General features: G+C 45.4%; 1 protein-coding gene across 1 annotated transcript in view; it reads left to right on the top strand.

Moving 5' to 3' along the window:
- Nucleotides 1-17,499, top strand: part of RNF150 (ring finger protein 150) — a 264,735-nt gene that overhangs the window by 187,320 nt on the left and 59,916 nt on the right. Inside the window, exons 3-4 of the mRNA XM_030191700.1 lie at nt 52-123; nt 6,337-6,419. Coding sequence (XP_030047560.1) covers nt 52-123; nt 6,337-6,419 — 155 coding nt within the window. The remainder of the gene's footprint in view (nt 1-51; nt 124-6,336; nt 6,420-17,499) is intronic.

Here is a 17,499-nt window from a genome sequence, read left to right on the forward strand (position 1 = left end):
TAGTTTTTGTATAAATATGTGTTATGGTGATTCATTATTTTAATTTTACAGCGCCGGCTTGGAGATGCTGCAAAAAAAGCAATTGGTAAGCTGCAAGTCAGGACCATCAAGAAGGGGGACAAGGTAAGCTTTCTTTTTCAAGAAATGACGGTAATAAATGTAAAATGCAGAGAAATAGTATAGTTTGCATGTTTGAAGAACAAATGGCTTGATTTCATACAGTCCAGTGATTATCGGCTAGTGTCTCACCAAAAATGTGATATAAACAGAAATCCACTGCTTTCCGTAACAACCACGTGTGCTGCAGAGCGTCATGGAGTCAATTTGGATTTTCCATATTTTTGCTCTCCACTGCCTCCGATGATCACCAGCCCCAACTGGAAAGGTTGAAGGTCTGTTGTCCCCTGCCCTCTCCTAGCAGGCACCAGTACTGCATCCTGCACCACCCAGTACTGCCACCAGCTCAGGCTAGATATGGTGTCTTCTGTACCCTGTTTGAAGCTGCGTTCACTCGATTATTTAACCCCGCATTTTTTATGCAAAGGTCTTTTTAAAGACCACATGGTCATTGACCGTTTGATGGTGTTGCATTTTATTTAAAGACTCCTGATGCAGGCTACCAGCCGAAACACAGTACTGTGTTGAGTCTTCACCAATAAATTGTTCCATATCAACTGAAGTCTTCTTGTTTGTCTCTGGATTGCCTAGTCTATTTCCCACTCCTCTGTTTCTGCCTCCTTTACCCTCCCATGTGGCTATGGTCAACACTGGCAGCCTAGCCCAGACGTGAGTGGCTCTGGCTGTAGAAGAGGAGGAATTATCCTGAGGAGACACCCCTGCCATTGGGTAGAAAGGGTAGACGTCAAGTCTCCCGCATCCAGTGGGTAATCTCATGTACTCCCACTGGGAAGCCAAGAACTCCCACCCAACAGCCTCCCCCTCCATCAGCAGCAGGAGATGCATTAATAAGACTGGTCCTCTGACAGCCAGAGATGATGTTTTATTAAGGGGTCTCCTGCAGACTTGAGATCTGTCAGGGGGTGGAACCAGGAGGTGGAGTTAGAGGGGCTGGGGGTGTGGCTGGACATAGTGGGGTGGGCTGAGCAGAGCTAGGGGTGTGTCTTAAAATTTCTCACTCAAAGATTGAGCCCCTTGGCAGCTCTGACAGGGGTGTAGCCAGACAACAAATTTGGGTGGGCTTAGGCAAGAAGTGGATGGGCACCAAATGTTCTCTACCCCCCACAACCCCCCCCTTCCCAACCATCAAAAATATATCTCAGCTGGCAGGAAAATGCTTCTTTCCACCTTGGCAGTCTGAAGTAGGTATGCGCAGAAAACTGAGCATGCACAGGTGCCGGTATCATGGAGAGTAGCATTTTTGTTACCATTAGGGGGAAGTCTTCAGCTGGCAGAGCTTGAGATCCCCACCAGCTACCGTTAAACGTGTGCTACAGTTGGGTGGGCCTGAGCTGTAAGTGGGTGGGCCAAGGCCCACCCAGGCCCACCTGTAGCTACGCCACTGAGCTCTGAAAAGGTGAGTTTTAAAAAGAAGACTGGTAAGGGTATTGAAAGGGAAGAGAGAAAGAAGATACGCCTGGGGTTGGGGTATCTGGGAGGGTCTGAGAAAGAGAGTAAGCCTGGGGGCACGAAAGAGAAGAGATGAGTCTACAGTGGTATTGAATAGGAGAGGAATCCTAGGGGTGGCAGTGCCCCTTAAAAACGTTTTTTAGGACTGAAACTAGGTGGGGACTTGAGGATGAGGGAGGACAGGGACATGGGGATTAGCAGAGGACTCGGAGATTGGTTGAGAGTGAAGGTAAACAACCGAGTGGGAGTATATGTAAGGATATTTGAGACAGGAGATTTTTAAAAAAACGTGGGATGAGGTGGAAAGAGGGTGACTCTGTGAAGGATGTAGAGGTTTTGCAAACAGGCTGAATGCCTGTGGAAAGAGATGTGTGTGTGTGTGTGTGTGTGTGTGTGTGTGTGTGTGTGTGTGTGTGTGTGTTTTTTTAATTGCTGTGTTGCCCTTCGTTTTCCATCAGATCAGTTTACAAATAAATGCCTAGGGATAGAAAAAGAAAAGAACATTAACAGCAGAACACTCAGTGACCAAAGTCATTTTCATGCTGGTCCCCAAAGAGGTAGCAGAGTCCCAGAAGCTTGAGAAAAAGAAAAGGCTTTTAATCTAGCCTTAAATTGACTTTGGGGCTCATTTTCAAAGCACTTACACTTACCAAGTTCCATAGGTTACTGTGTAACTTTGTAAGTCTAAGTGCTTTGAAAATACGCCTCACTTTGTCAGTTGTGTCACAACAAAAGCAATACTGGTCTTAGACCATAGGGCTGGTAGGGGGATCCGGGAAGAAGGGAGGGGATCCTAGAAAGAGTGAAGCTTAGGGTTACTGTATTTGCCGTGACAAAAAAAGAGGACACAAAATAAAATGCAGCCCCACCCTGCCCACACCATGCCTCCGTGCTGTACAGTCACCTTGACCCCCCCCCCAAGAAAGCCTGATTCAATAAATACTGCAGTGAAAATACTGGTAAAGTAACAAAAATGTTTTTCCGTATTCTGCTAAGTGCAAAATGAAAAGATGTACATTTCCAAAATAGCAGACATCCATGAGAATGTCCCCCTTTCCTTTCCGTCCCATCCAGTATCGCCTTGAGTACTGCAACCTACTCCTCACTGGCCTCCCACTTAGCCATTTATCCCCCCTTCAGTCCGTTCAGAACTCTGCTGCGCGTCTTATCTTCCGCCTGGACCGATATGCTCATATCACCCCTCTCCTCAAGTCACTTCACTGACTTCCGATCAGGTACCGCATACAGTTCAAGCTTCTCCTACTAACCTACAAATGCACTCGATCTGCAGCCCCTCCTTACCTCTCTACCCTCATCTCCCCTTACGTCCCTACCCGTAACCTCCGCTCTCAAGACAAATCCCTCCTCTCAGTACCCTTCTCCACCACCACCAACTCCAGGCTCCGCCCTTTCTGCCTCGCCTCACCCCATGCCTGGAATAAACTCCCTGAGCCCATACGCCAGGCCCCCTCCCTGCCCATCTTCAAAGCCTTGCTCAAAGCCCACCTCTTCAATGTCGCCTTCGGCACCTAACCACTACACCTCTATTCAGGAAATCTTGACTGCCCCAACTTGACATTTCGTCCTTTAGATTGTAAGCTCCTTCGAGCAGGGACTGTCCTTCTTTGTTGAACTGTACAGCGCTGCGTAACCCTAATAGCGCTCTAGAAATGTTAAGTAGTAGTAGTATACCCTGCTCTCCTCTCCATCCCCTTCTATCCATATGCTGTATTTTCCCCTTTTCCCTCCCATCATCTACGTCCCCATCCCCAATCTTTTTTCCAGCCTCCCTCCACCCACCTTTTTTTTTTTTACAGCCCTCTCCCTCCATCCACCTCCCCTCCCCTTATGTAACTTATCGCAACCCCACTCTTTCCTGCCCAGCTCCCACTGACCTGCTTGCTGCTGGCGCTGCTTCAAAATGGCTTCCGGGACTTCAAGTGTTGGCCTTGCAGAAATCTCACAAGGCCATTGCTTGAAGTCTTCACAGCCATTTTGAAGCGGTGTCAGCAGCGAGCAGGTCATCAGTAGCGCCATGCAGGAAAGAGTGGGGTTCTTTCCTGCCCTGAAGAGGACACTAGATGACCAGGGTGCATTGGGCATCCTGGGACCACCCCCCCCCCCCCAGCCAGCCAGTCTGCCCACCCACAAGCCAGACAGTGTGCCTGCCTGCCCGCCCACCAGCCTTCCTGCCCAGAAACCCAGACAAACAGGCAGGCTGGTAAAAACTGCCTGGATCCCCGACAGTCTCCTGAAAAAGAGGACATGTCTGGGGGAATCCAGATGTATGGATAATTCAGCCACACTAGTGGGTTACATCGTCCAGTAATGCTGGTACAGATGGCTCTCTGAGGGGGTCTTTTACTAAAGTTTAGCTCGAGTTACCTGCAGCAGGCCCCATTTTATTCCTGTGGGCCCTGCTGCAGATAACTCGACCTAAGCTTTAGTAAAAGACCCCTTGAGCTCAGAAAAACCACAAGACTACTGCTAGGGGTCGTGGGTGCCATTTTGAACCGGGGATCTCCGGGACGGGAGTGCCTGGGGATCACTCCTGCCCAGCTTAGCCTAGACCACCAGAGATGCCTGTGCCCTCCAGGGGGAGTGCTGGTATTTGGGGAGGAGGGAACTACGGGTCTTAGTCAGCAGGGGCCAAAGCTAGGCTGCAGTCATTAATGAGTCTTTGGGGGCTGCTGGAGGGAGGTATTTCAGCAGCACCTTCACAGGGAATGGGAAGCTGTTTTTTTTTTTTTCCCCCCCCCATGCTGGCCACTTTAAGAAGGCATATGGGAGCATCTGGCTGTCTAAATGGCCCAGTTTTTCCAGACAGGAAAAATGATGGCAGCGTTGTGTGTTGCCATTATTTTTCCAGGAATAATGCAGTGCTTACTGCAAACTGTGCTATTCAATGTGTATAATAATGAGGTGTTCTGCACGCATTGCATTGGTAGATAGCCCAGGGTAACCTAAACTAACATGTATTATGGTGATATAATGCACAATACAGTATTTTAAAGGTGGCTCTCTTATTTTCATGTATATATATATAAACAAACTTTTTAAAGGACGGATGAGTCGTCATAATACTTCACTGAAAATCAGAAAAACCATTTAAAAAGTTGCCCCTTAAATCTCCACAGAGTTAATTATTTTTGTCAATTTCCATCACATTGTTTTTTAACAAATAAGTTTTGTGTAATTACTAAGGGTGAATTAAGGCAATAAAACACATTTGCCTGTTAATGCAGGTTAACTGGCAATTTTCTTCAAAAAATGTAAGGTTCTAAAAATTAGTATGTTGATTTAAGAAAAGGTTCATTACATTGTGTAAAAAGAAAAAAGGGTTTTGTGCACCTTTATCTTGGTGCTGATTTGTTAATCTAAGGCATGGTTCCCAAACGTTTTTGGCTTGCGGCACCCTTAGTGTCTGAGCAATTTTTTATGGCGCTTCCCCCCCCCCCTTCCCCACACAGGTTTCACCTCACCTCCCCCCCCCCAGCCACACAGGTCTCCATCTCCCCGCCCCACATCATGTCCAATATTTCTTCCTCTGTCCCCCATGTACCACCCCCCCTACCAAACCCATGCCCCCTTCTAATCCATTATAATCCATTTTTTACCTTGTTCCTGGGGAGAGAAGGGCGGAGAAGAGCCCGGACCTGAGCACAGGAGGGAGGCAACATAACGTCCTGCAGCCCCATCCTCCCTCCCTGACAGCTGAGTAGTGAGCAGCTAGGATCCCGGGGCAGGGGCAGGCCTCCAAACATCCAGGTTGCCGGCATTGACAGCAATGTGTAAGCGCTGCCTTCAGCCTGCCCCGAAGGCCTTCTTTGTACAGCCACTTCCTGTTCCCGCGTAGGCGGGATGCTGTTCAAAGAAGGCTTCGGGGGCAGGCCAAAGGCAGCTCTTACATCACTGCCTGCAGCAAGCGAGCGGGTGGGCAGTGGAGAGAGGAAAGTGAACGATACTGCACCAATCGTTGTTCCAGCACTCTGCGTGTGAACTCCCAAATGTCCCGTGGCACGCCTGTGAGTTCGCCACGGCGCACTGGAGTGTCGCAGCGCACAGTTTGGGAAACGCTGATCTAAGGTGAAACCTCCCCTTTTTTTGCTTTTTCACTATTAAAGATACTCCAGCCGATATCCAAAACCATTTAACTGGCGACATTCAGCAGGGGATAGCCGGTTATCTCCTGCTGAATATTCCCAGTTAGCGCCTAGGAGATAACCGGCTATCGCTGAATATTCAATTTATATCCAGCTATTATGAGCAGCCGCATCAAGCTACTTAAATAACTGGTCTATCTTTAGCCGGTTTAAAGTTAACCGGCTATCTTTGAATACAGACTTAGCTGGTTAACTTTAAACCGTTCAAAAGTAAACCAGTTATTCAGTGCCGGTTACTGGAAACAGCATGACATTGAATGTCTGGGCTGAACACCGACCGCAGGAGGCGCCGGGCACCCTCCTACTGTCTGACTATCGACCCCACTGTAACTGGGATGGATTTGAAAATGGACAACGTAGACACGTGCTAGGGACACCAAATTCTGCAGACACCCAAAAATTGGGACCTTCACGCATGTCCTCCGTCTGTGGGCACTATAATCTTAAATTCAATGTTTGTAGTGCAGTGTGGAGATTTAGGGATTTCTAAGAGGATTATTCTAGAGAGCGAGGTTGTTCATTTGTCTCTTGTACTGAACCTTACCAGAAGAAAGAGTTACAAAAGTTTGTATTTTCTGTCTTGTAGGAAACCGAGTCAGATTTTGATAACTGTGCAGTTTGTATTGAAGGATACAAACCAAATGATGTGGTACGAATCTTGCCCTGCCGGTAAGTTAATGCACTTGCGTTATGGTGACACGTATTGGGTTACATTGCTGTACGCAGACATTGGGAAAGAGGAGTCTATGCTGCTGTGTATTATTATTGTGCCAGGGCCACCGAGAGATTGAGCCGGTTCTGGGCCGCCGCCCCCTCCCCCCAGGATTGCCACCACTTCTGTCCCCCCCCCCCACTCTAAATACCTTGGCTGGCGGGGATCCCGAGGCCCCCCCAGCAGAAGTCTGCCTCCAGGGCTGCAGTGCTCTTCACTCCGCTTCATTGCCTGCCCTGCCTTCTGCTGCTTTTCTCTCACATCGCGCATGCTCGGATTCAATAAGGCAGAGAGTGAAGAGCAGCACTGGAGGAAGACCTCTTCTGCTGGTGGGCCCTAGGGGGGTCCCCCGCCAGCCAAACCAGAGGCTCTGGGCCGAAGCCCTGCTGTGTGTGCTGCTCCTCAACCTTCAAGGGGGTGCCCGGCGCCGGAGGTTTCTCTCTCCTGCTCCTGTCGAGACACAATCACCCGGGTCCTGTCAGGAGCAGGACAGAGAGAGAGACCCCGGCACTGGGCCCGCCTTGGAGGCCAGGTCCGGGGAATTTTGCCCCTCACCCCCCCTCTCAGCGGCCCTGTATTGTGCCATGCAGACCAATGAGGAACTGTACGTAATTGTAGCTCTAGAAATTTTGTGGGTGGGAACTTCATATTAGCGTATTGATCTCAGAGTTTTAGAAGGAAGGTTTTGTATTTGATTTGATATATTTTACTTGATATACCACTGTATACAATAAGGTTTTAAAGCGACTGTAAACCAGTAACAGTTTTTCAATAAACAAAAAACAAATACAAATTCCATTAAAAAAACTAACATAAACAAAACTCTGGAATGCTCTACCCAGATACATTCGATCAACTAGTGAATACCTTCCCTTTAGGAAACTATTGAAAACCCATCTATTCAAACAGATTTACCCAAATGACTTGACCTACCATAAGCAAACATAAGCAACCCATCCATTTACCGGTTCATCTAATCATTAACAACAATGGCTCAGGAATTACCTCCTACCAATCTTCTTACCCTCCATGCTCTTCCCCTACCTCTTCTTCATCGCTCCACTTCCTTACCTATCCTATCCTTTCTCTCATACCTCTTCTATTTATTTTCCCACCTATTTGCAGGCTCAATGTGGCTTACATTATATTGCAAAAGATATAGTTATGAACAGAGTAAGAGGTTTGTTCTAAATTAACATATTACTATGTAAGAATTAAGGAAGATATGTCTATGAAATAATTTACATAACACATAAAAAGAAAAAAATATGATAATATAGCTAATATAATCAGTTTAGAGGGATTTAGTAAGGTGGTTGGTTTAGATATAGAATAATCAAGTTCTAAGGAGGATGTTTTCAGTAATTTCCTGAAGTTTGTTAAGTTACGTGTTATTTTTGTAGGTTTTATAGTGTTTGGTAGTTTGTTCCATGCTTTTGTGCAGAGGTATCCCATTTACCCTTGTTCATTTGTCCTACCACATACCCCCTTTGTTGATTCAGATACTACAGATTGTATTCTCTTGTTACTATGTAAGCCGCATTGAGCCTCCAATGAGCGGGAAAGCGCGGGATACAAATGTAATAAATAAATAAAAATGCAGTACTCAAAATAATAAAACACTTCGTATTAATGGAAAAAGAGAACTCATTTGCTAAAACACTGAAATAAATGTCTTTTGAAGAACCAAGTTTTCAGAGCATTACAAAAAGCAATATGTCTTGATGCTGCTGATTTCTGCTGACAAGGAATTCCATAAAACAGATCTCCAGCATAACAGAAAGCTCTGTTTCTAGTAGACGTCAATCTGACAGAGCTTAATGAAGGAAGTTGAAACTGACAGCACTGAGAGGAACGCATTGAGTGCTCTGAAACTTGCCTGTGCAACTTTTCTGAAAGATATTTGGGAAAACCCATATAAAATACCTTGTAAACCAAACACGATAATTTAAAAGTGATCCTTGCTTCAATAGACAGCCAGCGCAAATCAGCTAATATAGGAGAAACATAACCAGACCTATTTTTCTTAGTTTCCAAGCGTGCCGCAGTGTTCAGTCCCAGTTGGAGCCTTCTTTGACTGACCTTGGTCAGTGTCTGATAAAGCTAATTACAATATAGATCTAGGGCACGCACATCTTTCACCAGTTCTCTTGCACACTTAATTATCTCTCTTTTAACTGTTACACTACCTGCGCTCTCTTCCAACATAGTAACATAGTAAATGACGACAGAAAAAGACCTGCATGGTCCATCCAGTCTGCCCAACAAGATAAACTCATGTGCGCTACTTTTTGTGTATACCTTACCTTGATTTGTACCTGTCCTTTTCAGGGCACAGACCGTGTAAGTCTGCCCAGCACTATCCCCGCCTCCCACCACCAGCTCTGGCACTGACCGTATAAGTCTGCCCAGCACTATCCCCTCCTCCCACCACCAGCTCGGCCACCCAATCTCGGCTAAGCTCCTTAGGATCCATTCCTTCTGAACAGGATTCCTTTATGTTTATCCCATGCATGTTTGAATTCTGTTACCGTTTTCATTTCCACCACCTCCCGCGGGAGGGCATTCCAAGCATCCACTACTCTCTCCGTGAAAAAATACTTCCTGACATTTTTCTTGAGTCTGCCCCCCTTCAATCTGATTTCATGTCCTCTCATTCTACTGCCTTCGTACCTCCGGAAAAGGTTCGTTTGCGGATTAATACGTTTCAAATATTTGAACGTCTGTATTATATCACCCCTGTTTCTCCTTTCTTCCAGAGTATACATGTTCAGGTCATCAAGTCTCTCCTCATACATCTTGTAACGCATATCCCTTACCATTCTCGTAGCTTTTCTTTGCACTGCTTCAATTCTTTTTACATCCTTCGCAAGGTACGGCCTCCAAAACTGAACACAATACTCTAGGTGGGGCCTCACCAACGACTTATACAGGGGCATCAACACCCCCTTTCTTCTGCTGGTCACACCTCTCTCTATACAGCATAACAACCTTCTAGCTACGGCTACCGCCTTGTCACACTGTTTCGTCGCCTTCAGATCCTCAGATACTATCACCCCAAGATCCCTCTCCCCGTCTGTACCTATCAGATTCTCCCCGCCTAACACATACGTCTCCCGAGGATTTCTATTCCCTAAGTGCATCACTTTGCATTTCTTCGCATTGAATTTTAATTGCCAAACCTTAGACCATTCTTCTAGCTTCCTCAGATCCTTTTTCATGTTTTCCACTCCCTCCGGGGTGTCCACTCTGTGTTTCGGTGTATCACACCGCCTACATCAGGGGTCAAATGAATAATTCATTCGAAGGAACCTTTGTACAAACAATGCAAATCTTAAACCAAAGCGCTGTGATCCATTCGAGCTGATCACCGGCCATATGCAAATCGGCCGCATCTAACAAACACTGTGGGGTCTGCTCGTATATAGGAAAAAAAAAGCTTGACTGGATCACAGCGCTTTGGTTTAAGATTTGCAGTGTTTGTACAAAGGTCCCTTTGTACAAACATCCCAATATTTACTACCTGCTGCTCCCCTAAGCATTCATCACTCCCAGTGTTTACCCCCTCACACTGGCCCCCTCCAAACATTCTGTTTTATTTCAGCAGTGATCATCAGTGCCTCCCTGTAAATCACTCAAGGAATTGTTTTTGTCCAACATTAATGTGTGTATTGTACTGCATGAGCTTACTGATTGAATTGCTTTAGTTCCCTAGTGAGAATAGGGAGTGAGGTGCAGCTGAATGATAGGTCAAATTTCTATCACTGAGAACTGTGTTTTATTTATAACATCTTTTTTTATTGAATATATATGAATTGTATTTTGTGTATTTGAGTTTGGTCTTGAAGTGCACTAATTTTTTTTATGCTGCTTTGAGTTACCTTTTTAGTCTAAGAAGGCAGAATATAAATGTCAAGATTAAACTAAGCAGTCACAGGTCACTGGAGAAGTGCTCCAGGGTGACTCTCCTCTTCCTCTTCCCTTCTCACAGTAAAAGCACATGCAGAGGCAGGAGAGGAAAGGACTGAAGTGAGGAGCAGATCCAGCTGTACTTTGCTGTATATCCATGTGCCAATTTCAGGAACAGAAAAGGAAGTGAGGCAACAGTTGACCTTTTTGTGCACTGGCTCATGCAGGGGCGTATCTGGACTCCGGCGGTAGGGGGGGCCAGAGCCAGAGGGAGGGGGCACATTTTAGCGCCCCCCCCCCGCCCCCCCCGCCGCCGAGCCCCCACCGCCACCAATGACTTAGTCTCTCCACCCCCCTCCCGCCGCCAACCCTCCCCCGCTGCCGTTCTTACTTTTGCTGGCGGGGGACCCCAACCCCCGCCAGCCGAGGTCTGCTTCCACCTGCCGCTGCCTTCAAACCTTCTTCTTCAGCCGGCGGGGGACCCCAAACCCCCGCCAGCCGCCCCGCGCTGTTTAAAATTCATCTTCGGCCTCCGTGGCCGTGCTGCTGGGATAGGCGGCGCTGTTGAAATCCACTTCGGAGTCTGACGTCGTTGTACGTTGTACGTGCTGCGACGTCAGACTCCGAAGTGGATTTCAACAGCGCCGCCTATCCCAGCAGCACGGCCACGGAGGCCGAAGATGAATTTTAAACAGCGCGGGGCGGCTGGCGGGGGTTTGGGGTCCCCCGCCGGCTGAAGAAGAAGTTTTGAAGGCAGCGGCAGGTGGAAGCAGACCTCGGCTGGCGGGGGTTGGGGTCCCCCGCCAGCAAAAGTAAGAACGGGCACGGGGGAGGGTTGATGGCGGTAGGGGGGGCCAGGGCAAAATCTGCGGGGGCCCAGGCCCCTGAGGCCCCACGCAGATACGCCCCTGGGCTCATGGTGTGGGGGTAGACACCAGGCATAATGTCGGGGGTACATGGGACACAGGTCCTGTGTGCCTGTGCTTAGTATCACTCTTTCCTTGCATAAGGTGAAGGATGTACAAAATTTTAGGAACATCACCTAAATGTTAGCTAAAGTGTTTATTAGGCATTGCTGCACTACATCGAGATCAACCATGTAATAATTCATTCAAAGGGACCTTTGTACAAACACTGCAAATCTTAAACCAAAGCGCTGTGATCCAGTCAAGCTTTTTTTTTTCCTATATACGAGCAGACCTCACAGTGTTTGTTAGATGCAGCCGATTTGCATATGGCCGGTGATCAGCTCGAATGGATCACAGCGCTTTGGTTTAAGATTTGCATTGTTTGTACAAAGGTTCCTTCGAATGAATTATTCATTTGACCCCTGATGTAGGCGGTGTGATACACCGAAACACAGACACTGTCGGGTCCTTCAGTGTCTTCATCAATAAAGTATTTCTCCGTAACAGCTCCAGTGTTGGATACGTCCTTTTTATCAGCCTCTACTTTTTCCTGTTTGGTTAACATTAGGAATCACCACCCAGGAAAAGGACCTAGGCATCTTCATGGCTAATATGTTGAAATCTTCTGCTCACTGTGCAATGGTGGCCAAGAAAGCAAATAAAATGCTAGTTATTAGGGAACAGCATAATACATCTGCATCGCTCTATTGAACTCGAATTTGTGCAGGAAAATGTGGGGTATAAATGATGCAACTCCATCTTGAATATTGCATCATGTTCTTGTCATTACATCTCAAAACAGACCTAGCAGAATTAGATAAGGTACAGAGAAAGGTGACCAAAATGATAATGGGAATAGAATGATACCCCTTTGAGTAAAGGCTAAAGCTTGGAGAAGAGTCAGCTGAGGGGAGCCATAATAGAGATGTATAAAAGGAGTGTACAGGATGGGGTAAATGTGAATTAATTGTTCATTCTTTGAAAAACGTGGAAAGACTAGAGGCCATGGAATGAAGTTACTAAGTAGTTCATTTAAAACAAATTAGAGAAAGTATTTTTTACACAACACATAAGCAAGTAGTTCCTTTCTGTTTCTTTACCCTTTTTAATTATTTGTGAACCGCTTTGACTTGTTATACAAATTAGGTGATATATCAAAATGTTAATAAATGATATTTACTAGGTCTGGATTGGACAGGTTCCTAGAGGCAAAGTCATAAGCCATTATTAAGGTGGACTTGGAGAAGGCTACTGATCAAAGGTGGGTCCAGGAAGGCCTGGGCCCCATCCAAAATTGTGACACCCTTGTTAAAGGATCCCCAAGCATCATCAGCTCAAAAGACCAGAGTGCTCCTGTACTTGCTGCAAACGGCGGCACACTCTATGGAATGCTGCTATGTTGCCCCCCCCCCCCCCCACCCACATGTGCTCAGATTTTACGTAGAAGGGCAGAGGACTGGCTTGGTGGCGGCCCATAGAGAGCCGCCAGGTGCAGCTAGTACGCTCTGAGCCATCGGAGCAAGGCCTTTTCAACTGGCAGGGCTTGGGGATCCCCAACAGCTCAGGAATTTATTGAATTTGGGGTCACGGGGAGGGGGATGGGGAAATAGTGTGTATCCACCTACTTTGGACTCAGGCCCACCCAAGTTGGCAAGTCTGGCTACATCACTGCTACTGCTTATCCATGGGGCTAAGCGGAATGGAATCTATCCATCCATCATCCCCAACATTGCCTTTTGATCACTTGCCCAGGTACTTGCGACCTGGATTGGCCACTGTTAGAGGATATTGGGCTTCGTGGCTCTTTGATCTGACCCAGTATGAAAAATCTTAACTGTAAGTGTAATCCATAGTGAATTGTGCTTGGACTGGGTACCATAGTGATGAGTGTTCAGGATGGTAGATGCCCCCCCCGCCCCCACCCACCCACACACACTTGAGAGGGAAACATGTAGGAATAGAAGAGGAGAAACCAGGGCTTCATTTTCAGTTAGTATGTAGAGCAGAGATTTTTTTTTGGCAATATGTGATATTTGGGTTTTCTACCATATGTTGTATAAGTAGGCAAAATACATATTTCTTTCACAGTTTTAATGTCTTGACGGTAACGTTGTTGAGACAGATGTAAGCTACATTGGCAACGTGCTTCACAGCTTTAATCTGATCCCAGATTAAATAATTAACCTTTGCGTTTTTCGTGCAGCAGCACTGCGTATTCATAAACTGGAAACAGGAGGTATTCTGGATGGTTAATTGAAGCGCCCAGCCTGTAGGTAGGAGTCTGCTTGCAGAGACACTGGAAGTTTCGAAAAGCTACAGCAGCTAATTCAGATTGCCTAAAAGAAATATGCATTCCCAAATGTAACACTAGATCTGCTGGCCACATGAATTCTATACTGTATGTTTTTGTAAAATATAGTTAATTTAGAGTGAGATATTGTAAAGAATCTTTATTTGCTCTAATTCTTGGAGTCCTCTGTGTAGAAAGAACTGGAGCAATGCAGCATGCCAGAGTGTTGCCTTACTCAAGACCTGCAGAGGAGGAAGGTTGGGTTGTTGAACTTCTGAAGTTGAATTAATCATCTGTGAAACATGGAACTTCCAAGCATGCTGTGACTAACATTCTTTATTATAAAATAATGTAATGTGATCTGGGATTTGATTCCAGTAGAAGCTTTGAAGACCAGGGGGAGGTTTAAAATGGCCTGACTTGCTTTTACATCACCAGAGACTTTACATGTTCTGACTGGAATGTCTTCACCCAGTTCCCTACGGCCCCCTCACATTTTGTCATGATCAGAAGGAAACTATTAGCTCTTGTATTTGTCTCTTCCCATGAGCTTCCAGAGTCAAAGAACTTACAATATCTGTTGCTCATTAACTTGGTGAATAAGTAAAGATAAACATTTCTGCTAAACATGGAATTTAAAGACCCCCCCCCCCAATGCCAAAATCCTTTCTAGCTTTCCTCTCACTCCCACCTTCTCTTTCCCTTGAATGGATATCAATAGAAATCAAACAAAATAAAACATGGAAAAGAAAATAAAATGATACCTTTTTTATTGGACATAACTTAATACATTTCTTGATTAGCTTTCGAAGGTTGCCCTTCTTCATCAGATCGGAAATAAGCAAATGTGCTAGCTGACAGTGTATATAAGTGAAAACATTCAAGCATTACTATGACAGTCTGACAGGGTGGGAGGATGGGGGTGGGTCGGAGGTATGCATGGGAACATCAAAGCATATCATTGATATTCTAACAGGATGGTTGTGGATAGGTGAGGGGAGGGTGATCAACAGAGACATACAGCTTTATGGTTTATAATGGGCTAGGAACCCCAGATCCTTGTTAAGTCCTTTCTGTTGGGTGTTAAAATATTCAATCATTCTGGCAACCTTTGAAAGCTAATCAAGAAATGTATTAAGTTATGTCCAATAAAAAAGGTATCATCTTATTTTCTTTTCCATGTTTTATTTTGTTTGATTTCTATTGATAACCTTGTGGACTAACACGACTACCACACTCCTTGTATGGATGAAATTTGAGCTTTATTATTAGCATTTGTATAGCGCTACCAGACGCACGCAGCGCTGAACACCTGATACAAAGAGACAGTCCTTGCTCAAAAGAGTTTACAATCTAAATAATACAGACAGACAAGACACGGGTGAGGGAAGTAGTGGGTGAGAAGGAAGGAAGGGACAAGGGGAGGGCAATTGAGTAGTGGCTAGGAGCTAAAAAGCAGCAGTGAAAAGGTGGGTTTCCAGCATAGATTTGAAAACAGGTAGAGATGGAGCTAGACGTATAGGTCCAGGAAGTCTATTTCAGGCATAAGGTGCCGCGAGGGAAAAGGAAAGAAGCCTGGAGTTAGCAGTGGAGGAGAAGGGGGACGAGAAGAGAGATTTGTCCAGTGAGTGGAGTTCACGGGGAGGAATGTAGGGAGAGATGAGAGTGGAGAGGTAATGGGGGGGGGGGGGGCTGCAGAGTGGATGCTTTTAAAGCTTTAGCACCAGTGATCCCAGGGCAGGGAAGAACTTTGGTACAAGCCACATAAAGGGGCTAGTATGTTTTCTGTTTCTATCTTTGTCATAGCTGGGCAGATTTTCCTGAGTCAGGGAGTGAGTTTTTGAAAAGAGAAGCTTAGAGATTAAAAGATACAGTCAATATTATATCCAGATGCCTATTTACAAAGGTGTTCATTGGAGATCAAGGAAGCTACAGACAGTTTAGGTTGATGTCTGTGCTGGTTACAATGGAGAATGCTTTTAAGAACATAATTATTTGCATATAGATAAACAGAGCTCAGTTGTTAAGAACTAGAATTGATTTAGCCAAGGTAAGTCGTTCTTTACTAATCTATTAGAATTCTTTGAATGTATAAATATGCATGTAGCTAAAGGGGATCTGATTGACATAGTCTGTCTGGCTTTTCAGAAGGAATTTGGTGAAATTCCTGGGGAGAGACTCTTATCCCGTGACTTTAATTTCTGTAAAAGTCAGTGTCCTACTGGAAACTGGTGAAAGAATAAGAAACAAAAAAACCAGTTAATACTCATTTTACCCCAAATGGAAAGTGGTAAGTAGCAGGATATTCTAAGATCTGTAAGTGGTTTAGGTGGTGGACTTTGGTCCTGGGGAACTGAGTCACTTAACCCTCCATTGCCCCATGTAAGCCGCATTGAGCCTGCCATGAGTGGGAAAACGCGGGGTACAAATGTAACCAAAAAAAAAACCCAGTGGTGTTCCTTGGTCGGCTGCCACCCTGGGCGGATCACCGCTGTGCACCCCCCCCCCCCCCAGGTGCAGCATCGTCCCCGTCCCCCTGGGTGCATCACCTCCAAGCTCATCTCCCCTCCGGGTGCATTCTTCTTACCTGCTGGGATGCTAGGAGCAGCTGCGCAGCTGTTGACTCCGCCGGTTAGCGCCTAAGGTTGTACAATAATAAGATTCTACAATACTAGTGGTACATTTACCACTAGTAAATGTACCATTAGTATTGTGTTGGGGATCCTTCAACAAGGGTGCCAAAATTTTGTAGTGTGTAAATTACCAGTAAAGCATGCATAAAAGAAACTTCAGACAGCCCAGAATACCGCAGCTAGACTTATATTTGGAAAGTCAAAATATGAAAGTGCAAAACCCCTTAGAGAGAAGCTTCATTGGCTTCCAGTTAAGGAACGTACAATGTTCAAAGTTTGCACTTTGGTTCCTAAAGTCATTCATGGAAATGCTCTGGCCTACATGTCAGACCTTATTGATTTGCCACCTAGGAACGCTATAAGATCAGCACGCACTTTCCTGGGACTTCATTTCCCTAGCTGTAAAGGTCTAAAGTACAAAGTAATACATGCGTCTTGCTTTTCTTACATTGGCACTCAGCTGTGGAATGCATTGCCACTTGATCTGAAAACTATTCACGACTTAATCAACTTTCGAAAAACACTGAAAACTTATTTCTTTAACAAGACCTACCATAATAATGGACTGGAAAAATTCCTCATTTTTAGGTATAACTTGTCTGGAATGTTTTTACGTTTGGGGAGCGTGCCAGGTGCCCTTGACCTGGATTGGCCACTGTCGGTGACAGGATGCTGGGCTAGATGGACCTTTGGTCTTTCCCAGTATGGCACTACTTATGTACTTATGTACTTATGTACTTATGTACTTATGTAATCAATAATAAGAATGCCAATGCTTCACTACTTACTTGATAGTTTGACTGTTTTCTGATTTACTGAATTGATTATATCCATTATGTTACATGTTTCTTTGTATGTAACCAATTGTTTATCTACTCTTGATTGGCGCCTGCCGTGATGTAATATTGTAAGCCACATTGAGTCTGCAAATAAGTGGGAAAATGTGGGATACAAATGCAACAAATAAATAACTAGATAAAAGCTAGTAATACGCTTGGAGGTATTGTATAACCTATGCAAACAATTGCAAGGGGGTCGTACACATAGGCAGAGCATGGACGTGTCCCCAACCTACATGCAACTTATAGAATACTATAAGCTGTGTGCGTGGCTTGCCGCATTTAGGCACACTCAACAGCTGCCATTGATGTGGCATAAATCAGCCTGTTTCTGATCTCTTAAAGTGTAATATCTTCTTAAAGCAGACATGTGCTAAAATAATCAGTATAGCCTCAGTACAGCAGCAAACACATTTACTTTTATTGAATAAATGTAGCCAATTTACTCACAGTTAGTA

This window comes from Microcaecilia unicolor, chromosome 2 (genome assembly GCF_901765095.1).
Source record: "Microcaecilia unicolor chromosome 2, aMicUni1.1, whole genome shotgun sequence".
Classification (NCBI taxonomy): Eukaryota; Metazoa; Chordata; class Amphibia; order Gymnophiona; family Siphonopidae; genus Microcaecilia; species Microcaecilia unicolor.